This window comes from Osmerus mordax, chromosome 28 (genome assembly GCF_038355195.1).
Source record: "Osmerus mordax isolate fOsmMor3 chromosome 28, fOsmMor3.pri, whole genome shotgun sequence".
Classification (NCBI taxonomy): domain Eukaryota; kingdom Metazoa; phylum Chordata; class Actinopteri; order Osmeriformes; family Osmeridae; genus Osmerus; species Osmerus mordax.
In genome coordinates this window covers 6,752,204-6,779,026 of record NC_090077.1, presented here as the reverse complement: position 1 = coordinate 6,779,026, position 26,823 = coordinate 6,752,204, and the positions used below count along the sequence as shown (strand labels likewise).

Here is a 26,823-nt window from a genome sequence, read left to right as displayed (position 1 = left end):
CTGTTTTGAGGCGAAAGTTTCATTTTGCAAGAGTGGTTTTGTAAATAGTGCTTGAAGATGAGGTTTTGTGTTTACAGTTTTGAGAAAATGGGTGACTGTTTCAAGAAATGTGTTTTAGCAATTGTGAAAAACTGTAATAAATAGCAACCAGAAAAGACACCACCTTCAACTGTTTAATTCTTTTTTTTATCATAGGCCTACTGCAAATTCTGCAAGTGCTTTCACCATTGGCTTTAAAACAGATGCAGTTATTATTTTACAAGGCACCAACTAAAAGTTCAACATATCTAAATGAACATGAACACAACATAAAATGTCAACATTATTAGACATAACATGATTAATTTAACACAAATCCCTGATAAAATGGCACAAGGAAAAGAACACAAAAGAAACTCTCAAATCTATATCAATATTACTAAATTATTTTAGATGTATGTAAAACAGTCTAACTAAATTGCTCAGTCCCTTTTTCATCATTACACATATAGGTCATATATGTTACATTTGAATCAAAAGTAAAAGACCACCATGATTGTTAAAGACACATGGCAGCATAAAAGAGAGTAGAAAATTGCATTGATATGTTTGCATGATAATGATAATGCCTGTACACATAAGTACAATGTAACTATGAATGAATGAATACTGCAACATTGATCGACATATAGCAGCTAAGTAAGGGAGTTGTGGGTTTTAAACACAATTTTCAAAATATTCGGTATGTATAGCAGACAGGTAAGTGAAATACTCATTATCTTATGCAGTTCCAGACCAAAGACAGAGTAATTGTTGATCTTGTTCATTGTTGCACCCTATGACGAGTGTAGCTTATCATGGTTTGCGCCCAGCTTTGAGCCTATAATTCACATTACATTTGTGTGTGTGATAAGAAACCTTTGATCAATCCCTTCTCTGAATGGGAGAAAATCCCTTCAATGTACTAAGTAAACACTAAAACTAAAATAAAAAGGAAGTTGTTCTAATTGGCCTTCAAATGAATGGACAATAGGTGGATGTCAAGCATTCTCTCCCCCAAGTAATGCAAAATACTGCTTTTTGCACTGTCTGGAATAACTATAAGCAGAACTGTGACCCAGGCTGTATGTCAAGTATATGATGGATGTCACAGGCCGACATTGTTGGAGTGGTTCGGTGTCCGATGTCGAACACCAATCTGAATTTCTTCATCCTGAGAGAGGAAGAGAGCCAGAGAAACAGAGAGGGAGAGAGAGAAAACAGAAATAAAATTGAGTAGTTGCCAAGCCAGGTCACACCTGTTCTTGTTGGGATGATGTATTATTGATTAAACCTGAACTGGGCCAGTGGAAATCAAAACAAGCCAATGATAATTTATATATTTTTTGCTCCATATTTGATACACTTTGGATATCACTGTTGTGTTTGTTGCAAAGTTTTTTAAGGGCATCTTAAACTGATTATTTAGGGTAGAATTGTTTATTGCTTTGCTGGATTTTTACTTTCATGGTTTCCCTTAGTGCAGTACGTACTGTGTCAGCAGTCTCCTCCCCTTGCTCACTGTTGTAACAAGACATATCCAGATCAGACAGGGCACTCTCCACCGCCTCCTCATCATAGTCTGTCTGGTACTCCTCCGAAAACTCCTCTGGGATCGGGACAGCGATCGAGTGAAGAAAAAAGTGACATGGAAGCCTCAGCAAAATCTCTCAAGCATTTAAAATAGTTCTTTGTGGATTGAAAACGTTGCAAAAATCATGAATAGTTCATGAACGCAATGAAGCTTTTTACAAATATTTAAATAATTAGTTTTTCTTGTCCTCTTACCGTCCATCAGGGCCGGTTTAACTGTCTCAATTCTAGACACAATCTCTGCCAGGTCAGTAAAGGAGGCATTGGGACACGTCACCTAAAAGTCAAGAAGTGGTTCAGTAAAGAAGCCCAAACAAGCTCCAGTTTAAAGAGCTACACTACCGTATCCAAAAAGTACATAAAGTCATCATACACAATATGAACAAACCAATGAGATAGGCGTAGGTAGAGGGATAAGCAGCAAAAACAAAACTGAACAGTACATTTAGGACAGGGTGAAACTCACGTTGCCACTCTTAGTTTTATGAAACTCCTCTTGGTGTCTGTCCTTTAGCATCTTGTCCACAACCCCGCTGCGTAGCCACACGTCAAACAGTGTTTTCCCATGCTGGTATCCCACTTCCTGAGACGGATAGGGGGGGAGAGAGAGGGGTTGAGCGATGGTGGGATTAGCTGAGATTAGAGGAAGCATATGGAGAGCCTTTGGGACAATGAGGAGGAACAGAGGGACACTCACAGCGATTTCGTCAAATTTGCCAAAGTCCAGCGTGCCGTAGCGATCGATGGGGGGGCGTATATACTCGCAGTAATCACTGTCTTTCACGGACTCCAGCTGCCTCACACAGCACACATAGGCCAGCCTGGTCTGGATCTCTGCCATGTTCAACACCTGAAGAGAAGGGGGAGGGGGGGGGAACCATGTCAAACTCAGATCAGACCATGCTGAAATAGAACAACTATATTGTGAAACTGACAGCTTGGTACAATGGAGGCAGGTCACACCTTGACTTTCTCTGCCAGGGGGTTGAAGCGTTTCCATAGCAACCACCAGCCGTTGAGCGAGTCGCCGTAGTTGGTGAGGTCGGTCTCGTCCTGGCTGCCCACGTCAACGGCTATCACAACCTTGGCTCCCATGGATCGCGCAACGTCAGCTGAGAAGACAGAAGCCAAATTGTGTCACCCTATGATGCTGGAGGATTAAGGTTAATGTCATGGTCAATCTAATATGGCACATACTCACTTGTTATAATTTACCTAATAACAAAAAAATTATACCTTGGAGGTCCTTTGGATAGAATCCACTTCTTACCAGGCAGGTTGTTGATGTAACCTCCATCCATGAGAAGGTGTCCATCCTTAGGGTCACAGAGAGGGGGAAGGTAGCCCGACAGAGACATGCTGGCACGGACATACCTCCACAGTGATCCTAGACAAGCACCAAACACACTTTGTTGTTTAGGAACAAAAGCTGAGGGGACTCAGCAACAAGGAGGTAGAATGAGGAGACAGGCTGAGGAGATGGGATGGGTAGGTGAGGAGGAGGTAGGATGGGTAGGATGAGGAGGAGATGGTATGGGTAGGATGAGGAGGTAGGATGAGGAGGCAGGATGAGGAAGGAGCTAGGATGAGATAGGGGTAGAATGAAGAGGAGGTAGGATGGGTAGGAAGTACAATGAGGAAGAGGTAGGATATGGAGGAGGTAGGATATGGAGGAGGTAGGATGAGGTGGTAGGATGAGAAGGTAGGATAAGGAAGAGGTAGGATGAGGAGGTAGGTGGGTAGGATGAGGAAGGATGAGAAGGAGGTAGATGGGTAAGAGGTGGTATATGGGTAGGATGAGCAGCAGGCAGGATGTGGGGGAGGTAGAACAAGGAGGAGGTAGTGAAGAACACACCATCAGTGTGGACCCTCATGGAGGAAGCTGTGATGTCTGTAGTGATGTTGAAGTAGGGGATCCACAGATCCTGTGAGAAGAGAACAAAAATGTGTGTAATATTTATTGTGTATTTAATAAAACAACTTTTCCATTCAATTTTCAGAAGATTTTCAATCAAATGTAACCTAGTCCCACCTCTATCTGTTTGCCCTTAAGGGCCGAGCTAACGCTGGAGTTGAAGGAAGCTCCGGAGAACATCGAGGTGACAGGATAAGTGAGGTCAAGGACCTTCTTGAAGATGGAGGTCATGTCCTGGGGGATTGAGGAGACAGAATAACGACACAGAGGGTGAAAACCACCAGCTCAGCTGTCCAATGGACAGCTGACCCCCCCCCCCCCCCCCCCCCCCCCCCCCCCCCATCAACCCATCGGAACACTAGCGCTCACCATCGCCCATTCCCGAGCTCGGACTCTCAAGCGACTGTTGCTCTTTTCCTCTGCGTATAACGCCCCAATCAGAGAGCCGATAGAGGTTCCACCCACCAAGTCCACAGGGATGCCTGATTCACTCAGGGCCTTGAGGATGCCGACTTGAGAGCAACCCCTGAGAAGAATCGTGAAGGATTTCAAATCAGTGAACACATGGACGACAAACTCAGTGGTGAGTCAGGAAGAAGAGGGTGTTTAGTCTAAGCAGGGATCACCCATGGCTATGTGTGGGGGAGAGAACCCACCTTAGCTCTGCTCCACGACATGCCAGAGTAAAGCAGAGCGAGAAACAGCAGACAAAGAAGCCATCAGAGAAGATATCAGCACAACCACAAACTGGGCCACCAGGAAATAGACAGGGAGAATGCCAACACACATGGCCAAACTGTTGCTTAAATGTCATAGGATTTCTTTTAGATGACGAAGGACAAACAAATATCTAAGTTGAATGGGTTTAAGAAATGCAAGGTTAGAAAAGAATGGAAGGTTAAACAGCCCAGAGTTGCTATCCAGGTCCAGTGTTTTGTGTTGTCAGTTGCAGTACCTGGCTCCCCCTCCCCCCAGCACCAGTGCGATGGTGTTGCCTGTCAACACCCTGGCCAGGCGGGAGAAGTCCGAGTGACGGTCTGGAGGCTTCTGGAACACACGCTGGTACATCTCTATCTGAAGGTTATACACACACAAAAGGAGTAAGAAAGTGAAGCAAAACTACACCAAAGCTCTACTGTCTACTCCAATACCCAGTAGCTTTAGACGACTGTTGCAATTGAAAGTGTGAGCAGTGAAGCAAGACAGACTAGCTGGAGGTAGAGTTAACAGATTGATTCCCAAGCGGTGGCCACATTCTGTCTATTGGCTTATTCTGAACGACACCCAACTGAGGCAGGAGGCTAGTGTGTGTGTGTGTGCGTGCGAACAAGATCGGAAACGGGTGTGAGAGAAAACGTGACAGAGAGAAAGAGCCGGACAGAGAGAGTGTGAGAGTGTGTGTGTGTATGTGTGTGTGTACCAGCTTTGGCAGGCTCCTCTTGGAGAAGACCCTGCGCGGGCAGGACAGGTGGAGGTGTCTGGAGATCCAGCTCCTCATGTTGAGCCACTCCACGGTGCCTCTCGGGGGGGGTCCATCCTCACGGTGCAACAGCACCAGCTGTTTCTGGGCTCGCACCGCGCTGCCCTCCAGCATGCGCTCCAGCTGAGGGCGCGGGCAGGGCAGAGTCAAACACAACACACGGGTGGTCACGCTCAAATTTCTGTTTTCTATTTTTTTAAGTACGTGTGATGTCTGTTAAAAAGCGGAACAGGATTTGAAATGACTCTGAAGTCAGTCAGACACCAAGAGGGTTTGTCTCAGCAGGTTACTAGCATATTAGCAACCCTAGCTTTAATATAACTACATTTACATTTTACATTTACATGTAATCATTTAGCAGACGCTCTTATCCAGAGCGACTTACAGTAAGTACAGGGACATTCAAGGACACAACGTCAGTTGGCATGACCGGGAATCGAACTGGCAACCTTCGGATTACTAGCCCGATTCCCTCACTGCTCAGCCACCTGACTCCCCAGGTGGCTAATAGGCTTAAAGCGTAATAAGCCCTATAAAGAAGACATTTAGATGTCACTAATCCGTGTGCACTCATTACACTGCATCCCAACTCAAACAAGTAAGCCTACTTTCCATTGTACTAAACAGTTAGCCACTAGTTAGCTACTGTGGATCACAAGGTTTACCCAGACAGACAGAGCTGGGGTCAGTTTGGCCTCACCTCCCCCACAGCCGGGTCCTGCTCGCCCAGTCCCACGATAATGATGCAGTCGGCCTGGCGAATGCAGCGCTGGGTCCAGGGGGTGAGGCTGGGGTCGGACTGGTAGAGGACGATGCGGTGGATGTCTTCCTGTTGACCCAGCCAGCTGGACAGGCGGTACTCATGAACACTGACGGACGGGGCAGATGAGGAAACATAAAAGGAGGCAGATAAGGTGGCAGAAGAGTGCATTCATGCTGTTTGTTTCAAAGCCCGCTCAAGCTTACCTCAAACAAGGAATATACTCTCACCAATAAAAAAGAGAGAAGGAAATGTATTATACGAATATATCTACCTGTCCAGTGCTGCAGAGCCCAGTCGCTGCTTGATGATGTCACTTGTCAAGAGTAAAGTTGGACCTAGAGAAGCAATAACAACCTATTAGTTTGCAATGAGTGAAGAGAAACAAAAATGCTGGCGGTGAGAAGATTGTCTGTGTGTACCGATGGCAGTCAGTGCGTGGTGCAGCTCCAGGGTGAAGGCAGTGAGGGGAACCTCGTCTGACACGGGCAGGATGGTGACTGTGGAGAGGTTGGAGGCCGGGTTCCCCACATCCCACTTACTGCCCGGGGTGTGGAGGGCCAGACTACGAACTGGGGGGGAGAGAAAACCCACCAACAAATATTAACAGATAACTAGGGGTGCTCCAAGCAAGATTTTTGGGTCCGATCACAGATTTCCGATCGCTAGAAGGAGTATCGGCCGATACCAGTACTGATCACCAATCTTTTTTTTCTTCTTTTTTTTGCCCCTTAGTATTAGTTAGACCTTGTACCGTTAGTAGTTTGTATAGTTACACTTGTACACCACTATTCAAGACTTATGATCCCTATGTTGAATGTATGCACCTTCCTGCCAAAGTAAATTCCTTGTCTGTGCAAACTTTCATGGCGATTAAACCCCATTCTGATTCTGGGGTCTATTTGAAGCTAGCTAAATAGGGGTCTATTTATCATGTAGCATTATCTATTTAAATATTCTTAACAACAATGTATATTAAGTATAACAAAGAATAGATGATAAAATATTATGAATTACCAACAACTGTTTATTTAGTGGCAGGAAACATGTTTAACATATTCCTAATTTTTTTTCTCTAGGTAGGAGATAAAGAACCATGGGCAATAAAGTGCACAGCAAAAAGAAATCTGTGTATTTAAAATGATTATCGGCCGATAATGATCGGCGACCGATCGATCGGAGCACCCTTACAGATAACAAACTAATATCATACCAAATACAACAAATATTATCATTGTTGATACACCAGTGTTGGAGGACACACGCACGCAAATTTTGTTTATGGAGGATACACAACACACAGACAGTACACGTGTGCACGTATGCACAGTGCACACACACCTGCCAGGGGTCCATTGACCTGCTGCATGTTCCCCAGGATTTTCTGCCCCAGCAGGTGGATGAGCCGGGTGACGACCTGGGGGTACTTCCTCTTGATGGAGTTGAGCGCCCCCTCTGGCAGCTTGGCTAACTCCGAGTCCCTGACAGCGTGCACCGTTGTTGCCCGGTTCATGTGGGTCAGGGCTTCCACCACGCCGATCAGGTCACCGCGGCCATACTCGCCTGTCAGCTCCTTCTTCCCATCATCCTTTGCTATGACCGACCGTAAGCGGCCGCTGAGGACTATAAAGGTACTGTCTGACTTGTCTCCTTGTCTGCAAGCAAGCACACAAGGAGGGAAGGAAGTTGGGGAAAGTTTAAGGAAATGGAGGAACCTGTTTGAGGCTATACTGTAGATTTACAGCTATACCTGTAGACAGCACGGCCTGCCTCCACTGCCATCCAGTCCAATGCAAAGTCAATCTGTCTGACAAAGGAAGACACCCTCTTCACCACCTGGTGAGCTACGTTCAGCACCACCCTGGGGTCCTCACGCATGATCCTGCATGGAGACAGAAACACACACACACACACACACACAATTAGACAGGACAGCAAAAACACGGTATCAAGTGTGTGCGTGTACATCATGGCACGTGCACGTGTAATTATCTGCACGTTCACACGGGCATTCTGGCGGACGCCTACTCATAGAAGTGGGCCTTGGAGATGGATAGGAAGCTGCAGTCGCGGTGGGCGCGTACACTGAAGATGAGGGGTTCTCCTGTGAGCACGGCCAGGTGACCCACCATCTCCCCAGGGTGTGTGTGGAACAGCAGCGTGTCCTCCTCGCGGTCTATCATGCGCTGATACACGTGCAGCACACCCGAGATGACAAACTGCACACTCACGTCCTGGCACGAACACAGAGGACAAACGGAAAAACAGTAAGAACCCTAATAAGGTACCTGGCAGCTCATTGGGTATGGGTGCCAAAAAACAAATGTTTTAGTGGCTTGCTAATGACAGAGCTGAGATGAAGGTGTTGAAGCCAGGCCCTTGCCTCAGGGCGTGGCAGCAGCAGTGATGTGAGTTGGCATGCAGGCTGACCTGGTCCCCCTGGCTGGCCACCACACATCCGGCCTTGACCTGACGTAGAGTCACCCTGCCCTCCAGCAGACTCAGGTCCTGACACACACAGGGCGCACGAGGGGGTCAGAACACACACAAAAACACAAGGAGCCTCCTCTGGGAATCTTTTCTTGATGATTTTCTTGATATCAGAATTGGCTTCACATACACCCATAGAACTGCACCTAAACCAACCTAAACCCTCAAGAAAGACAAAAAAAACCTCCCACATCTGACATCTACTTCTGGTAGAATTACTGGATTGCTCACTTTGACCAATCCAATCAGAAAAGATGAGCCACACCTGCAGTTGGAAGACTTTGAGGAGGTCCTTCTTGGCAGCCTGGAAGATGGCGTTGACCTTGCTGTGGTGAACATGGCCTGTAGAGGGGCCCCCTGCCTCGGTGTAGTGGTGCACAGCCGAGGGGGTGTGGACCATGGTCACACACTTCTTCAGGATAGACTAGGGGGGAGGGGGACAGATGCATGGACGACAAGGACGGATTGGTTTTTAGCATGTCTTTATGACTTAGACGTGAGTAGGTAATGCACATTAGGAGTCCTTCACATACCTTATATACAGAAGGGCTTGGCGGGTTCTCTTCCTGTGATGTCGGTTTCTCCTGCTCCTTTATCTTGGCTCTCTCGTACGCAGCGTTGAGGTCTGCGGTGGCGTTGTCTATGGAGGGAGACAAATAGTCATGGTTATAGTACATACAGTAAATCACAGTGTACTAGTTTGAGAGGGCATTGTGGCTGCTGTGCTTGACCGCTGTACCTGTGACCGCCATAGGAGTGGAGTGAGAACGAGACTTCTTGAATTTAATGGTGGGGCTCTCTGAGAGGTGGGACTTTTCTCTCTCTAGAACAGAACATTGTACTACTTTGTTGAGATAGATTACATTGCTCCCAGAGACTTTTGTACTATTTATATATACAATTTTGTCCTACATTTGCTGTAGTATTTATGTATTTTTATTACAATTTGAAATGACAGTCATAGTGATCCTTGTGTAATTGACCTGTGTTTTCTGCTCCCGGATCCTCAGACCCAGAGTGCTGTCTCCGTAGACCTCTGCCTGGGTTGCCCTCCCCCAGCACACTAGCCACCGACACCAGGGGTATGGCCTGGCTCTCCTGAAACAGAGCCAGACATGGAACCATCAGACATGAGTGTGTTTCCCTTTCCTAAGAAACAATGACATGCAGCCATGTCTATCCCTCATGTCATGCAGGAGTGTACTTTATGAGCAACCAGTACCGGGTTGAAGAGCTCCGTGGTAAGGCCCAGGTAGTTGTGTAGGGCCAGAAAGGTTACTCTCTGCAGGCGAACCATAATGATCTACATCGAAGAGGAAGTGGACATGAATATAGATCCCGCCAAAAAGGCTGCACTGTATTTAAGAATTAAATCACACACAGAGCATAGCCACAATGTCCTTGACAGTACAAAATTCTCAGCATGGCGACTTTGCATTATCATGGAGTTTGGCGCTGAAAGGGCTTTTTGTCTGATCGATTGATCTCTCTCCCCTTGAGTTTAAAAGGTCACCCTGTCATTGGATGTTATACCTGAATAACGCGGACCAGAGTCTCTGGGTATTTTTCAAACACAGACTGAAAGGCCGCCGCTGGAAGGCGCAGGATGGTGGTGGGGGTGGCAGCCCTCGCAGACACCGTCTTGTAAGGCGCCGGGTAACCCTGGGATATGTAGAGACATCAGGCAGGGCTTGATATTGTACAGGAATTACTCAAAGCGATGTGTAAAGTCAGCAGCTAAGTACAAAAATCTGGGACAAAGGCTTGACTTACGGTGATGACATCCAGAATACTGAGCAGGCTGTGGACACTGTCTCCAGGTAACACCTCCTTAACTACTGCATCTGTGCCATCCTATAACAAGAAAAGTAAAAGGTTATCCTGTCATTTTCTTGCCTCGAAGATAATAGGATGAGATCATGAGATAATCTGCGAAAGGCATATGAAGAAAGAGGAGTGTGGTGGACTCACACTTTCACGGATGCAGAGCTCCAGGCGGCCATCTTGCACCACGTAGATGCTGTCGTCGGTGTCACCGGGGCGGAACAGGCTTTCCCCCTCGTGCAGCTGCACAAACACCATGTGTCGACAAAGCTCCAGGAACAGAGGCTTCTCAAAGTGTCCCAACACCCTGGACAAACACACACATGGACACACACACAAAACACATTGGAAGTATTTTACAGTCAATGGTGTATGCTTGTTGAGACCTCCTGATGTGCCTGACTTTTGGCTTGTGCCTAGGCCCATGTGTTGTTTTGTTGTATGCCTAGGTGTTGGTCGGTGTTTCCTGTATTCATGATTTTTTTATTTTGTCTGTACCGGACTTCAACGTGACTTGCTTTATAAATAAACATGTCAGTGTTGCGTACGTGTGTGTGTTTCCTCACCTGACGTTCTTCAGCATGTACAGCACCTCAGAGGGAAGATGAGAGTTCTGCACGTCAAACTCCGTGAGGTCAGCCTCCAGCAAAGAGGGAGGGGGCTCCTTTGGCTGCAGGGTCGGAGATGGCTCTTTACGAATACGCAGGATCCTACAGTGGCACACATCGGGACAGTGTCAGTATTGCGTTCAGATAAGGTTGGAACACCTTGTAATACACTGTCATAATGCCTTACTTGCGTGCTATTGATAACACTTTCGTTCTCTTCCTGGTTCGCTGCCGGGGCGCTGAGTTGGAGGTGGGGGTCGCAGCAGAAGACAAAGTCTGCACCTACAAGAGAGAGTCGTCTCACTTTATGGTTTAAGATAACTATGTACTATACTGATAAAGTGTGAAACAAAGATATCCCTTTGCAAAAAATATTACTGTGTTATGCACTATAGCATTCAATGGACCCCACCCAACTCCTTCAGAGTTCACAATGACCTATATAAATTCCTGGACCTGATGTTCCAGTCAAGACATCAGTGCCAATAGGCCATGAAATGACTGACCTTTCTCATTATCTTTCTGCCATAGAACATGACCTTGTCTCTTTTCCTAAAACGATACTGAGGAACTCCAGCCTGATCCTCTTCTAAAAAAGAACACACGTATTCACATTCAGGAACATGGTGAATTTAAATGTTACTTTAGGTTTAGTGGGTTACTTGGTCAAACTAGTTGCTACATGAAGTGATCTTTGAGAACAGTCAGGCTATTATACTGACTGGTCATCTTGTATCTTCTGTAGAGCAGAAACACCACAATGCCGATGAGAGAGACAGATACAACAGCCCCGATAAGCACACCAGTCCACTGTGGAGAGATAGGCTGACAGCAGTTAGGCTTAGAATACAGTAGGAAGGAAGCTATCTTAAAGCAGTAACAAAGGTACTGAAAGTGTTGGCTACCACAGAGGTCTCTGTTCTGTCCTCCATCAACTGCTGCATCCTTGCTGTGATCTCAGTGCTGAGTGGAACCAGACTCTGGGGAAAAAAACAGCAAATACAGTGAAGAGAAAAGGTAGGCCTAATTTAACAACATGGGGGATTCGTGAAATGTGGAGGTAAATACACATTATAATAAACATCTGAAGGAAGGGTGAAGATGTGCAAGAGCAAAGCATTAGCACAAGGCTGTAATAAGGGAATTACAATGGACAGCATAGCAAACAACATACCGGGTAAACACTGCAGCTTTCCTCATTTTTGTCATCCATTCCTTAGGACAGAGAGAACCCTTAGAGAAGAAGAAGACATAATTATTTTCATGCAAAGATATTAGCTATGCTACACAAATCTGTAAAGCAATCAAGGCAAAGTGTCAGGTGCTTGGACCTGTGTCCAAGCGACTGTCAGAGAATGCAGACTGAGAAATGCAGGTCACAGGTTCACTATAGGTTTAAAAACAACTGCTGACAGATCGCATGGCATTGGGTTGACAGAGTAGTTGTAACCAGACACCAACATACTGAAATGGATTCGCCCACAGGGCCACAAGCAAGGAGAAAGTCATGGGACCTCGTAAACAAGAGCATAATTATTCATTCATCACTGTGGAGTTCTTGGTGAAACCAAATGCGTTTGTGATTCTGCACAGATTTTCTTCATAACTGGCCAACTGAGATGTCGTTATCAGCATTTGGACTTTGGCCAGGTCAGATGATAAACAAACTCAACTGATAAACAAATACGATCAAATAACATGCCCACCTTTAACTACACAGCTAAAGGGCAAAACATACTAAGTAGAGCTTGTTAAATGTTTGTACACGTATGAGTTATTAATACTAAATTATAAGTATTTCTGTCCACTGTTGAGGAAAACAGTTCTTGCTCACAACTTTGAAGTGACAGCCACTCCAGAGTGCAGCGGGGCTTCACAGTGCTCTGTAATCACCCACTAGGCGAATTACTACAATTCCAAAGGTAGTCGAGGATAATAATATTTGTGAATGATCTATTAATTTATAAAGAAACACTTACTTCAACGTATTCAACTGCATTCGTTACTGCATGCCCCCTTTTGTGTCCAAGTTTCTTGGCTTCCCACGCTTGCTTGTCAATCCCCACCATTCACTATGAGCATCGAGGATTTCTATTGGCTAGTTTAGACTCGCTTAGGCCAATCAACAGCGATTTCATTCGTAGGCGAGATCATTCTACTGGCTCTAAAGAACTGAAGCATTGTTGTCAAGGTTAGTGATCCCCATAATAATAGTGAAAATTGTCATATTAACGTATTAGTCATCTATTTAGGAATTATTAGCAAACGATTTTCAGTAATATAATATTCAGTGGCCATGCTGCTGAAACTGTCAAGCATGATGTGTTTTCAAGGGAAAATGTATTGGACAAGGTAGCTCTAACAAGTAGTCTAACTAGAGCTACCCAATGTGTGCTTGAAGTTACTGTAAAATTGGTTTAACGCCGGTAGGCTAGTAAATTGTACCAAAGCCAAGGGTCAGAGTGTACATCAGAAGTTGGCAACTTTAGCTTATCTAGCTAGCTAGCCTGGAATGCAAAGCTAAAATTTCGCTACAGCTTGTTGTAGCTAGCTCTATTTTAGCAAGCTAATACATTCGCAAATAATCTTGCTCAAAAGCACACTAAACAATCCACAGTCACGCTACAGTAGGCTACCCCCCACGTTGCTTTCCAGACACACGGTGAATTAGACTACAGTAGCTAGGATTCCGTTTTTTTACGCCACTAACGAGCTAGCTAAATTGCATAGAAGATCATAGGATCACAATACGATATTATACTCGATCCTCGCTAACACCCAATAGTGTTTGGCAAGGACGTAGAATTGGATCATGATGAAGGTTCCTGATTCTAAATTGTAAACTTACAATTGTTTTAATAGTAATTATTATAATAGCATTGTGCAGTCATTGCCTCAGCAGTGTTTGGTATATTTGTCTGACTTTTTATTTTGAATTACTGCAAAAACAGGTGGAGTAACACTTGAATGCAATGGGTGTGCTCTCAGCGATTACTCGGGGCATTGTGAGAGGAGCAGATCGTATGGCTGAGTTTACCAGCAAGCGTGGTTCAAGGACTCATTACAAAGGCAGAGGAGCACAGCCAACAGGACGACTGACGTCCAGTCGAAAATTCATCCAAGTGCGGGAAATGATTCCACAGTTTGTGGTGCCTAATTTGGAGGGGTTCAAGCTTAAACCCTACGTATCGTATCGCACCCCGGCTGGAACAGAACCCCCGGTCACTCCTGAGAGCCTGTTTACTGAAGCAGTTGCCCCAAAGATCAAGAAGGACTTTGAGGAGGGGACATTCAATAAGGAACAACTAGAGAAATACGGATTTGAACCCAGACAGGAAGGAAAGCTTTTTAAGCTCTATCCAAAGAACTTTGTGCGATAAACAGACCAAAGGTCGGAGTTATTTGTTTGTGTAATTGAAGAGGTTGGAAATTGTTATAGCCAATATTGTGAAGCTGACAGTGTTGTTGAATTTCATTGAATAAAACTTAAAACTGTATATCACGTAGGCTACTTATTCATCAATTTCAATGTTGTGGTGTATGTTCTCTTCATCAACGAACCGCTTGTCATCCTAATAATCCTCTCAACACAGATTAGGAAAAAATAATTGACACGCAAAACTCAAGAATGAAAACGTGTTTATCACATCTTTACAATCATTATTAAATACCAACCAGTGAATGATATGGTGTTGACTTGATATGATTGGATAACCATGATGGTGTTAAGTGATATTCCTGATCCAACATATGTGGAAGAAAAAAAAGAAAAGCTGAAGGTGTAGAAAGGGCACAAATGACACTGAGGGATTTGTACATTTTTTATCCAAGTATCAAAAAAAACTCCACAAAGATGTGCCAAATGCCTGACACATTGAGGCAGCACAGTGAGACAGGTACCATGATGTTTACAGTGAAGGACATCCTGCCACTGTATGACATTTTAAATTTGACTGAAGCTTTCATAGCAGATATGTTGAATTGGTATTGGTGCTGGTAAGTTGGTGTGTTTCAACATTCAAGTGAGGTTAATCAATCACCCCGACGACCCATACGGAAATTATATAATCTATTGCTCCCTTTTCATTATGTACGCATTCTGTGTGAGTCCTTTGATAAAACGGTTTCAGTACAAGTCTTAAAGACCTCTGTGCGTCTCCTATTTCAGTGCACTGGCCTGGCTCCTGGCTCTCTCGTCTTCTGCTCCTGTCCCTCCCTGCCCCTCCGTGGTGCTGTCCTCTTCGGGAGTCCAGTCCCAGCGCCACACATGCAGCATATGGTCATAGAAGGAGCAGCTGGCCAGTAGGCAGGACATAGAGGGGCTGTCAGCAGCCGGGCGGGGAGGCACACCTGCCCCAGAGCGGGTGGGCAAAGAGGTGACACATTCAGGGATGTATCGTCCTGCATCGTCCTCAAGCGAGGTGTCAAAGCTGGCAGTGGGAGACTCATACTGGATCCTCAGGTGTCCTCCGCTCTCTGCCAGGCACTCCCTGGGCTCCGCGGCCTCATGTGGGGAGCCAGGAAGAGGCCCGTCCAGAGACATGTGGGACCAGTCAGCACCATAGGCCAACGAGTTGTGGAGGATGTATGAGGCGAGGATAGGACAAGATTCTCCGCTGCCCTCTAGAGGAACACATGAGAAAAATAATATCCTTCTGAGACCCAGGAAAAAAAGCTTTGGAAATCTTTACATTTACATAACATAGGTGTTTGGGCTTGGCTAATGAACATATTTGACACAAAATAAATGTCATAACAGTCTTCTTATTTGATAAAGTTCTGGATCTATAACTTTTATTAACTAACTAGAATTACACAGCAATTCCTTAGGTTATTAACATTTGTGACCTCATTAGAAAGCACACAATGTCCTCAGTTGGACTAAAGAGATAGATACAAAGGGCAGTATGACTGCTAAGTCATTGCCCCAACACATTTCTTTTGCTGGGTTTCAGGCTGAAACACCTGAAACTGATGAACAGGCTGCAGGCAAATGTTGATTTGACAGTTTCTTTGATTCCCATGATTTAGAAATATTTTGTTGTCAGTGAATGTTCCTGAGACTAACCAAGGGCTTGCTGGCAGTGCAGGATGTGGAAGTCATTATGCATGCAGGCAGCCAGCAGAAGGTGCTCATGGGTTGGATGCCACTTCAGTCTCCAGACTCCACCACCAAGAGAGCTCTCACAGAGGGGCTGACGCATGCTTCTGCCGTCCCACAGCAACACCTGCTCATCATAGCTTTAGAAGGGAAGTTTGGACATTGACACAGTTATGTTTGTTGATAAGATCACCATCTCTGTTAAGTCGTGGTCGTGTGGATATGCACTTACAATTTGAGGCCTCAGCCTATGTTTTCTTTTTACAAATCAACTCAAATAGCAACTGCAGTCATTTACCTGCCTGTGGCAACAATGTGCTCCCTGTGTGGGTTACTGTGGATACTGCATACACCCATGGAGTGCCTAGTAAGAGGGAAAGTTCTGCTTACATTTGGCCCTTGTGAAGTTTTGGTGCACCCACTTACTTTACCAATAGGCCGCAAGGTGAACCACGAAAAGTATTTTAGAAAATGATTCCCGCTCCACAGTCGGGCATCTACACAATATTTAGCCCATAAAAAAAGAACGAGTCGTGCTTAGCTACCAAAAAAAGTTTGTCGCTAAAATTCCAGTCGATTGTCGATGCATCTATGTTTTATGCAGAACTAGTTTCTTCAGAGCCAGGGCTCGACAATAACGATGGCCCGATGGCCCGGGGCCAGTAAAAAGTAACGTCTGGACAGATAAACTAGCGACTCAATGGCCCGATCGGGCCACTGCAAATTATTGATTGAAAAAAAAAATTGCATTGTAAAAGTTAACATCCTTCATATGTTTTGCAATCTGCTAAATGCATAAATAACTTTGCAGATCGTGGGGGCGCACAGTTGGCAAATCAAGAGTTGAGGAGTGACGAGTGGTTGTCAAATTGTAATTCTCTAATTTCGATAAATTGTTTAACAACTGGCGCGAAACTGGCGCGAGACAATAAAGTGAAGATGGCAGCAAAGTAGAGCTACGAGCTCAAACGGAAGCAACATTTTTATGGAACGAAGATGCACTGCGTTTGTCGTATGTTCCCGTCTAAAGCAGACAAAAGTGGATATTTTTACATTTTACAGAGGCACCGACAATTTTCGAAAACAGTACCTGACCAGCCATGCTAGCAGTAGCAGACAGCACCTGGTTTGCGTGACAGCTAAGCGGATGGTTGACAATCCATCTTCCAGGCCGTTGACTATGCTGGTCAGGAATGTAGATGCCCATCGTGTTATTGCACGATTTATAACAACGGCATATCACGTAATTAAGACGGGCCAGCCGTTCGCCTCCTTCCCCCAGGCTATTGAACTGCAGCAGAAGAATGGTGTCGACTTGGGTACTTAGTATCATACTGATGAAATGCTATGGAAGCTTTTATATATAGCATTGAGGGACCAGAGGTTTCAGTTGTGCAGAGAGATGGCTGTCAGCAGGGAAGATAACACGTCACGTTTGAGGTTAAAAGTCAATTGTTTTGCTGACTATTACCTTTTTATTTTTTATCACTAGAAATGTGATTTCATTTTTGTTCTTTTTATATCCAGGATGAGTTTAATAAATGGTTAAACATGTTAACAGAATAACACAACTTATAAGTCTTTGGTTTTGTTGTAACAATGATAAATTACAACTTTTGGAGGGGGGGCCAGTAAAAATTGTCTTGGGGCCAGTAAGTTTCAAACCCACTGGCCCGGTGGGGCCAGTGCCAAAAAATGTTAATGTTGAGCCCTGAGAGCGTAATATGATTTTGGTGGCACGGTTCGAGACGTGATTGTTCTACACCAATAAGGTAGCTGCTTTTTGTCCACATGGATGGATATGGTTGGCAAATAGAGGATGGGACCTTGCACGTCACCTGGATGATCAGAAATTCGGCCCCTGACAGTGTTTTGCATGTTACACACTGCGGCTGCAAAAGTGCCTGTGAGACAGGCAGATGTTCCTGTTTTTCGCTAGGACTGTGTTGCACAGACTTATGTCATTGTTGTAATTGTGCCAACACAAAAGAAACTGAGGAACTGGAAGATAACTGTCCTGACACTGACAGTGAGGACTGTGTGTCCTTAATCTGTTATTCCTTATTCTGTTTTGTACAGTTTTATATATTAGGGATGCTCCGATCTGATCGGCGCCGATCCATATCGGCCGATATTCCCATTATCGGTTTTGATCGGCGTTCTCAAAACGGCCGATCAAACATGACCGATCAGATGACATAAAATCTGCGAGATCAGAGACGTTTCAATAAAACGTTAGATAGGCATTTCAGGCCGCCAATGGTAAGAAATGATTCTTTAACCTTTAGATGCGTGAGTTCTAAATATTTCCGACGCTTCCACCAGTTTGTTTTCCAAAACGGAAGCTAGCTAGCTTTAGTTAGCTTCCGTTACCTAGCAAGCTAGCATAATACTCGTAGCAATGCTACTACCTGCTAGTGTTACTTGTTAGCCTCTAATTGTACATTTTGAAGCCATACTATAGCGTTTGCCATAGTTTTTTCCTATCGGAAAATAGTCGGTTGGAATTTTCAGAATCGCGCATGTGCGACGTTACTCTGTGAGACACGCATTCGAACGAAAACAGTCAAGGACAGCCACTGCTTTTTGGAAGGCCAATAAAGACCGCAGCACGAGTCTTCCTCTCTGCACCTTGTACAAGTGTAGATAGCGAGCGACTTTTCAGCACAGCAGGACATATTTTACATTTACATTTAGTCATTTAGCAGACGCTCTTATCCAGAGCGACTTACAGTAAATACAGGGACATTCCCCCAAGGCAAGTAGGGTGAAGTGCCTTGCCCAAGGACACAACGTCAGTTGGCATGATCGGGAATCGAACTGGCAACCTTCGGATTACTAGTCCGACTCCCTCACCGCTCAGCCACCTGACTCACCTGACTTAGGAGTCAACCTGAGAGGAACAGGTTGACTCCTAAAAATGCTGATATGCTTATATTTATCAAGGCAAATCTTCCAGTGATGCTGCTTAATCAGAAGTAAGGTTTTAATACTCTAGTATGCCCCCTCTCCGAGTGAGTGCGTGAAGTGAGAGAGTGAGTAAAGGATGTGAGAGTGAGTGAGACAGATAGATATACATGTTTGTTTTTTTTGTTTAATTGCTGACTTCCTGTGCACCTTTTATCTTTATTCTGTCTGTTATCTCCTCCTAAATGCAGACAAATTGACTTGAAACTGACTGACTTGAAACATATTGGATATAGCCTGTTTATGTTGCAGTTAAGTTTGTATTATTTTTCCACAGGAAAGCTACTGTATAAGCTCCAAGTTCTCTTGATAGCCTCTAGAGAGTGGAATGTTGCACATGTGATTCTATTGTTGTGATTTTTATTTAAAGATTTATATTTTTATTATTATTTTAATATTTATTATTATTTACACATTTTATAGTAAGCGAGAGAGCTTCTACACTGGAATGTTGCACGTTCCTGCAATAGAACGGATGGTTGTCAATTCATGATACTCTCTCGTCTCGTAATTTGAATACTTAAAATACAATACCAATGTTGTTAAGAATAATTAATTTCATAAATAATGCTACACAATAAATAGAATGCTTCATCGACACCGTGATCGGTGATCGGTATTATCGGATCGGCAGATACTGATTTCAGTGATCGGCACCAAAAAACCTGATGGGAGCATCTCTATTATATATCATATTTCATACTTATCATAAAGATTGTTTTTATGGTTGATCGGTGATATGGTGTTGTTTTCATTCGTGGAAGAATTAATGAATTACATTTATGCATTTAGCAGACGCTTTTATCCAAAGCGACTTCCAAGAGAGAGTTTTACAAAAGTGCATAGGTCACTGATCATAACAACGAGATAGCCCCAAACATTGCGGGTAGCAAAACATGAAGCATACATTGTGAAACCAAATAAGTCCCAAAGGGAAGAACAATAAGAGCATGTAGTTAGACAAGTTACAATTGAGGAGCAAGAACCTCAAAAGTGCAAGAGTGTACCTGTGGAAAAAGCAAGCAACAATAATATATTTCAGAGCGAGTACAATAATTTTAAGACAGTTAAAACAAACCAACAAGAGCAACAAGTCTCTCAATAAGAGTCATTGTGATCCTGGAGGAAACTAAAAGCAGCTACCTTATTGGTGTAGAACGATCATGTGTCGAACCGTCCATCCATCCATCATCTTCCGCTTGTCCGGGGGTCGGGTCGCGGGGGCAGCAACCTAAGCAGGGAGGCCCAGACTTTCCTCTCCCCGGCCACTTCCACCAGCTCTTCCTGGGGGACCCCGAGGCGTTCCCAGGCCAGCCGAGAGACATAGTCCCTCCAGCGTGTCCTGGGTCTTCCCCGGGGCCTCTTCCCAGTGGGACGTGCCCAGAACACCTCACCAGGGAGGCGTCCAGGAGGCATCCTTATCAGATGCCCGAGCCACCTCAACTGGCCCCTCTCGACGCGGAGGAGCAGCGGTTCTACTCTGAGCCCCTCCCGGATGACCGAGCTTCTCACCCTATCTCTAAGGGAGAGCCCGGACACCCTGCGGAGAAAACTCATTTCGGCCGCTTGTATTCGCGATCTCGTTCTTTCGGTCACTACCCACAGTTCGTGACCATAGGTGAGGGTAGGAACGTAGATCGACTGGTAAATACAGAGCTTCGCCTTTCGACTCAGCTCCTTCTTCACCACAACGGACCGATGCAGAGCCCGCATCACTGCGGACGCCGCACCGATCCGCCTGTCGATCTCGCGCTCCATCCTTCCCTCACTCGTGAACAAGACCCTGAGATACTTGAACTCCTCCGCTTGGGACAAGATCTCCTCCCCGACCCGGAGATTGCACTCCACCTTTTTCCGGTCGATAACCATGGCCTCAGATTTGGAGGTGCTGATTCCCATCCCAGCCGCTTCGCATTCGGTTGCGAACCGCTCCAGTGAGAGCTGGAGGTCACGGCCCGATGAAAAGCAGCGACCCGATCCTGAGGTCCCCAAACCGGACCCCCGCAACGCCCTGGCTGCGCCTAGAAATTCTGTCCATATAAGTTATGAACAGAATCGGTGACAAAGGGCAGCCCTGGCGGAGTCCAACCCTCACCGGGAACAAGTTCGACTTACTACCGGCAATGCGGACCAAACTCTGGCACCGGTCGTACAGGGACCGAACAGCCCCGATCAGGGAGTCCGGTACCCCGTACTCCCGGAGCACCCCCCACATGAGCCCCCGAGGGACACGGTCGTGTCGAACCGTGCCACCAAAATCCTATTATGCTCTGAGGAAACTAGTTCTGCATAAAACATAGACGCATCGACAATCGACTGGAATTTTAGCGGCAAACTTTTTTTTTGGTAGCCAAGCACGACTCGTTCTTTTTTATGAGCTAAAGATTGTGTAGATGCCAGACTGTGGAGCGGGATGAAACGATAACAGGGTTCACCTTATGGCCTACAAGATGGATATGAGGAATGGACGTTGCACCACTAACAGCATCTCTCACCTCTTGCTGGTGAAAGTGGGAGAAGAGGGACCCATCCTAAGATCCCAGCCCTTAAGTTTGCAGTCATCCCCACCTAGTGCATTCCATTAAGATGACGACACAGACAAGCATGCAGACAACAAACACAAGGTCAACCATTTGCAATGGAAGATAAAGAACAGGATGTATATGCCACTTGTCACAGAACCAAAACATGACTCACAAATCAATGATGTAAATGCATAATCCTGACATTGTCTGGGCCAAAGTCAACATGCACACATCGCAGACAGACATTGAGGCAGTTAAACAGGGACACAAGGTCTGACTTGGGATAGACTATACACTTCAGAGGGTGTGTGTGCATCCAATGTTGGCGTGGTACCAGAGTAGATGAGTTGAGTGTCCCAGTAAGAGAAGGCAGAGATCCAGGCCTCAAACTGATGAGCCTTCCACTGTGAGATGATCGACACACTGGCAGACTCCCCCAGAGACAGAACACTGAGACAGCCAGCAGAGTCACTGGCCACCACACGGACATCACTACAGAAGACATCGGAAAAACTGTTAGGAGGACAACTACTAGAGTTCAATGACCTGGATAACACTTACTGTAAGTCGCTCTGGATAAATGACTAAATGTAAATGTAATGTAATAACAAAACACTGTGTAGGACTAAACTTCACATTATCTGTACATTGACAGGATGGAAACCATACCCATAGTATTTCACAAGCACTCTGTTTTAGTCACCTGTCACCTCTCCCAGTGGACCAGTCCAATGACAGAGCCAACCTGTCCTCTCCTACGTCTGCACTTGCCACAGGTTTCAGATCACAGCGGCCTTCCTACTGGAGACACAGATCCATAAGAGCAGGGGCCAAGCTATACTGAAATCTAGACCATGCGCATTATACGGTATTAAAGTATTACTATCTAGAGTTGAGCATCTATAGTTTGTGTGCTAGATTGATTAACATCGGAATTAAAGGCAATGTGGGTACCTCACCTTATTGGCTGTGAGTGTGTGCAGTTGTAGTTCCCCATTGGCTGTAGCCATTCCAAGTAACGGCTGTTCTGAGACTGGCACATGACACCTGTGAGCAAATTCATCAACACAAGGTTAGCTGAAGACAAATCTTCCAGCTATAGAGCAACTTAAATGTGTAGCCGTGGACCTAATGGTTTTTTACCATTTTAAATCCAGAATAGCTGGCGTGTCAATGCGCTGCAGTTCAGTGAGGGGTGGGCACATAGGTCCTTCTTGTCTAAACTGAAATAGGTAGAGTCTGCCAATCCGATTGGGTGCTGCAGTCCCTTCCACAGCCTTTGGGATAAGATTAGTAGTTAGTTAGTAGTAGTAGTGGATGGATATCCACCCCAGCATCATTCCTTTGTACCAGGTCACAAACATACCGGTAAGTGTATGAGTCAGATATACATCATATTTTAATACACTGCTGTGCACTCACCCCATCTTGGCCTTTCTGCAGTTGGTATGTTCCACATGTCAGAATATTGTGCCATTGTGGGATTGGACACCACTCCACTGTGTCTGCACTCAGTTCAGTGTCAAACACCTGAAGACTGCGAGTCCTTGACTTCCAAGCCATATCCAAATATTCTGCATACTGTGCCGCAGCAATATGATTTCTGAAAATATGTCCCCCAAAAAATTACCACCCTGTTGGATGACATTTTACTGTATGACCAGCAGCTAAGACACACGTACCATATATAGTGGTAGAACTGATCGGTCCAAATGTATTCATTGCAATGTTGTAGTTTGTTAATTCGGTAAAAGTTGTGCTGGTATGCTGTGTACCTTGCTAACGTTAGCTTGCTAACTTTCCTCGCTGTTACAGGAAAATGATCTAAATACCATAGGCCATTGCCCGTCAAATATATATATATATTGTTATCTGCATCTGACTGTGTCAATAATATGCACACTGTTATGTAAATGTAATAAGCATAACTAATTACTGTACTGAAAAAGAAGAAACATAAACATACACGTGAAGCAGCCACTGCACAGCGCACACTGGACAACTTCCTCAACCCCAATACGTCACAAAAATGTCGGCATTTAAAATCCAAACCTTTTCCATGTTGCAAAATCAATCCGCAACCGTGACGTTTTTAAGTTAATTGATTTGTATAAATATACCTAAAACAATATATACGTTTAACGTAATACATCCTTTCTAACACATGGTGTGTTTGTGGATACTTGATAACAGGATGTGCGTCAAAGCTAAAATCCACCTCCTCCGCTGTCTGTCTTCAACACACGTGTGTGGCCAACAATTCTCTCCTCTGGATTCTGGATTACGTTACTGTATATGTCAAATTTTCTTTTGGAGAGATCACACACGTTTAAACATGCCGAAGGTTCGAGCAGAGAAGAAAACTAGGCAGCATCAAGAGGTCAAAAACCAAGGTTTGTTTGAAACGCTAGCTGGCATCGCCTTAAAGTTTAGGAATGTGTCTAGATAATAGCTATCTAGCTAATCGTTAGCATGTTTCTTAGCGTTTGTATTATTTAATGTTTGCATTGCTTGCATATTATATTTGAAACATTTGGATTGCCTTTAGGGATCATGTTCAATACGGGCATTGGTCAGCACATCTTGAAAAACCCCTTGGTAGTCAATGGAATCATCGAAAAGGTAAAGCGTTACCCTTTCCATTGTAACACAAATATGTTACTGCCGAATGACCATGGCTTTAACAATGCTAACATGGTATCCACCAGAAGTTAATTGCTTTCCTATATGCTTGCAGTTTATTTTAGTCCTGTGCACACCTCTGAACCTAGAATTGAATTAGATGTCCAGTCACCATGCACGGACAATGCAATAGTGTCAAGTTTTACTCTGCTGATCTGAGTTTTGGCTTGTTTATTGTAGTAAAATTATTTACACCGGTCTGTTTTATATTTGTGTCTAAAGGCAGCTCTTAGGCCGACAGATGTGGTGTTGGAGGTAGGGCCTGGAACTGGAAACATGACAGTTAAACTACTAGAGAAAGCTAAAAAGGTGAGATTCTGTCCATCCAGCAGATATGAAGTTGTCGTTTGAGGACCTAGAAGCTGATGTTGCTGTATTTTGTCTGTTTTCCAAGGTGGTAGCTTGTGAGTTGGATGGCCGGCTGGTGGCAGAGCTTCAGAAGAGGGTACAGTGCACGTACGTTTGTAACAAATACACATGAATCCCCAAAGATAATAGGTTTAATAACAATTGTTGAAAATATTCATGACTAGTTTTGTGACATGTTGTCATCCATAATAGACCTATGCAAACCAAACTACAGATATTGGTGGGCGACGTCCTAAAAACAGAGCTTCCTTTCTTTGATGTATGTGTGGCCAACTTGCCTTATCAGGTAAGAATTGACACTATTGTAAGTCATAATCCCATAACTATAGATATCTGTAGACCTATTTTGCAGTTTCACACCTGCATCTAACATTTTCTTTTTGTCTCTATTGGTCAGATTTCGTCGCCTTTCGTTTTCAAGCTGTTGCTGCATAGGCCATTTTTCAGGTAAATATGGTCTGATGCCCGGTAATTGCTCTAGTTTGTTCCCTGATTGGCTGGTTGGACGCACCACCACACCTATCCACATGTTGACCTTGTGCCATGGCAGGTGTGCAGTGCTGATGTTCCAGAGGGAGTTTGCCATGCGTCTGGTTGCCAAACCAGGAGACAAGCTTTACTGCAGACTGTCCATCAACACCCAGCTTCTGGCACGTGTTGATCACTTAATGAAGGTCAGTGTGGTTTACATTTTCTGGCAACCTAGCAAAACATTACTGCTTTCACATGTACCTAACCACTGAAAGTGGGTTCTTAAAAATGTGTGTGACTTGCCCCATAGATATAAAGGAATATGCCAGAAAATGAAAATGTCCTTGATTCTTTTTTTCAGGTGGGGAAGAATAATTTTAGACCCCCTCCAAAAGTGGAATCAAGTGTTGTTCGAATAGAGCCCAAGAACCCCCCACCTCCTGTCAACTTCCAGGTGAGTCCTGCTGCAAGGTCAATCGGTCGGTAACAGCTTATAGCATAGAGGACTACTTGGTGTTAAATGCAGTTGTTGTGCAGTACATATTTCAGTGAAATTAGTTTTTATTTTGTTTTTGTACTCCCAATAGGAATGGGATGGCCTTGTCAGAATTGCATTTGTGAGGAAAAACAAAACACTCAATGCAGCTTTCAAGTGAGTACCAGGCCCAGACCAAAGACCAGGGCCAAATAAACTTCCTGATCCCTACAGATGGCATTTATCATCATCATGATGAAACTGAAATGAACCCATATGTCAATGTTAATTGTAGGTCCACAGCAGTTGAGCAGCTGCTTGAGAAGAACTACAAGATCCATTGTTCTGTCCACAACGTGGTGAGTACAAGCTTACCATTCCCTGGACTCGAAACATATTTTATTATTAACTGGTGTTTTATACCAGTTACAGTCAACCAACAGTTAAATATTTTGTCGTCAGGGACAGCAGTCAGCTAAAATGTTGTTTAGCTGTACTGTATTTAATATGCAGTAGATTTTTTGATCAGTGTTCTGTTCCTCCTGCTCATTGGAACAGGAAATCCCAGCCGACTTCAGCATCACTAAGAAGATTGAGAGTGTCCTGCAGGTGGCAGAGTTCAGTGAGAAGAGAGCCAGGTCCATGGATATAGACGACTTCATGGTGTAAGTAGATAGTTGTAGCTCACTAAACCATTTTTTGTTGTTGTGTTCCATCGTTTCTCAGTTGTTCATTGATGTACTGCCCACAGACTTCTCCACGCTTTCAACTCAGCTGGAATTCATTTCTCATAACCGGCTGAAGATGCAAGACCACACAACAAAGCCATCCTGAGTCAAATGGAACAATTCTTTTTCTTATTGGACAGATGAGATTGAGATAGAATGACCCACCTGCCTTAGAACCCTTACCTTATGTAAAAGAAGCTGTCAATGAATTAACAGAAGTGATCTATGCGTAGATTAAGTGTACATATGTAATAGATAAGAGGCAATGTGTACAGCTGTGCTATGAAGTGATACAGGTATATGGTCAGTGTGATGACAGTTACAGATTGAATATCCCTTCCTGCTGTCTGGGTCAGAGAACCTGAGTCTGAATAGCTTTTGGGGACTGTGACTCAGGCAGTGAATGCTGAGTCTCAAATGGCATTTTTACATGCAGTGATTTGTGACGCATGTAATTGCTTAACCTGTATCAGAGACACATGTTTATTAAAAGACCCTGGGTTGATTCATGTAATCCATTTTTATAAAATGTAACGTTAATTAAATCAACCTTTAACTGGTGCAGATAGCAAAAGAAGACAAACATTAAGCCAGGGTCTTCTCTCTTATACTTTAATAACCTATCTACTGCTGTCTCTGTCGTTACGCTAGTGACGTCATTCTGTTTTATTGACTGCCCTCCAGCGCAAGACCCTGGTCCTGCCTCTAGGTGGTGCTGTTGACTGGGTTCACATGAGGCCACTAGTGGCTTTGTCTGCTGTTCTTGCAGGGCTGCTTCTCCACACTTCGCCTTCCTGGCCGTCTCGGGGCCCTACAG

The 26,823-nt window shown here is 44.6% G+C and overlaps 4 protein-coding genes across 9 annotated transcripts; 2 read left to right on the top strand and 2 right to left on the bottom strand.

The window, feature by feature from the left end:
* Positions 1–160: 160 nt before the first annotated feature.
* pnpla7b (patatin-like phospholipase domain containing 7b) lies at positions 161–12,745 on the bottom strand. 2 transcript variants are annotated; one of them, XM_067231622.1, is made up of 34 exons: positions 12,668–12,745; positions 11,863–11,921; positions 11,594–11,668; positions 11,411–11,498; positions 11,195–11,277; positions 10,876–10,970; positions 10,647–10,790; positions 10,228–10,387; positions 10,030–10,110; positions 9,790–9,918; positions 9,479–9,559; positions 9,240–9,354; positions 8,996–9,079; positions 8,790–8,896; positions 8,522–8,680; positions 8,197–8,274; positions 7,795–8,000; positions 7,517–7,648; positions 7,108–7,421; positions 6,189–6,338; positions 6,041–6,104; positions 5,707–5,875; positions 4,947–5,129; positions 4,482–4,600; positions 3,896–4,052; positions 3,644–3,760; positions 3,467–3,536; positions 2,882–2,998; positions 2,575–2,723; positions 2,309–2,461; positions 2,078–2,194; positions 1,807–1,888; positions 1,512–1,627; positions 161–1,192 (listed from the first exon to the last, which is right to left on the bottom strand). In XM_067231622.1, exons 2-34 carry the CDS (start codon positions 11,899–11,901, stop codon positions 1,127–1,129), a joined length of 3,999 nt encoding a protein of 1,332 aa, XP_067087723.1. In that variant the 5' UTR covers positions 11,902–11,921; positions 12,668–12,745; the 3' UTR covers positions 161–1,126. The 2 variants fall into 2 exon arrangements, with proteins under 2 accessions (XP_067087723.1, XP_067087724.1); XM_067231623.1 differs by lacking the exons at positions 161–1,192; positions 1,512–1,627; positions 1,807–1,888; positions 2,078–2,194; positions 2,309–2,461 and having other exon boundaries at positions 2,595–2,723; positions 2,848–2,998.
* On the top strand, positions 12,224–14,190 carry mrpl41 (mitochondrial ribosomal protein L41). Of its 3 annotated transcripts, XM_067231628.1 has the most exons (3): positions 12,224–12,338; positions 12,512–12,610; positions 13,640–14,190. In XM_067231628.1, exon 3 carries the CDS (start codon positions 13,661–13,663, stop codon positions 14,066–14,068), a length of 408 nt encoding a protein of 135 aa, XP_067087729.1. In that variant the 5' UTR covers positions 12,224–12,338; positions 12,512–12,610; positions 13,640–13,660; the 3' UTR covers positions 14,069–14,190. The 3 variants fall into 3 exon arrangements, with proteins under 3 accessions (XP_067087729.1, XP_067087730.1, XP_067087728.1); XM_067231629.1 differs by lacking the exon at positions 12,512–12,610; XM_067231627.1 differs by lacking the exons at positions 12,224–12,338; positions 12,512–12,610 and adding an exon at positions 12,641–12,879.
* Positions 14,191–14,495: 305 nt separating this feature from the next.
* On the bottom strand, positions 14,496–23,357 carry dph7 (diphthamide biosynthesis 7). Of its 3 annotated transcripts, none has more exons than XM_067231624.1 (10): positions 23,248–23,357; positions 22,704–22,884; positions 22,425–22,558; positions 22,241–22,328; positions 21,985–22,079; positions 21,616–21,773; positions 21,252–21,324; positions 16,088–16,153; positions 15,757–15,929; positions 14,496–15,311 (listed from the first exon to the last, which is right to left on the bottom strand). In XM_067231624.1, the coding sequence occupies exons 2-10, from the start codon at positions 22,842–22,844 to the stop codon at positions 14,848–14,850; spliced, it is 1,392 nt and encodes a 463-aa protein (XP_067087725.1). In that variant the 5' UTR covers positions 22,845–22,884; positions 23,248–23,357; the 3' UTR covers positions 14,496–14,847. The 3 variants fall into 3 exon arrangements, with proteins under 3 accessions (XP_067087725.1, XP_067087727.1, XP_067087726.1); XM_067231626.1 differs by having other exon boundaries at positions 23,334–23,346; XM_067231625.1 differs by lacking the exon at positions 23,248–23,357 and adding an exon at positions 22,964–23,151.
* A 164-nt stretch (positions 23,358–23,521) lies between these two features.
* dimt1l (DIM1 dimethyladenosine transferase 1-like (S. cerevisiae)) lies at positions 23,522–26,511 on the top strand. Its single transcript, XM_067231084.1, has 12 exons — positions 23,522–23,674; positions 23,830–23,903; positions 24,186–24,272; positions 24,358–24,419; positions 24,525–24,618; positions 24,730–24,779; positions 24,883–25,006; positions 25,165–25,257; positions 25,391–25,455; positions 25,574–25,637; positions 25,837–25,943; positions 26,030–26,511. The coding sequence occupies exons 1-12, from the start codon at positions 23,617–23,619 to the stop codon at positions 26,070–26,072; spliced, it is 921 nt and encodes a 306-aa protein (XP_067087185.1). The 5' UTR covers positions 23,522–23,616; the 3' UTR covers positions 26,073–26,511.
* The last annotated feature ends 312 nt before the right edge of the window (positions 26,512–26,823 follow it).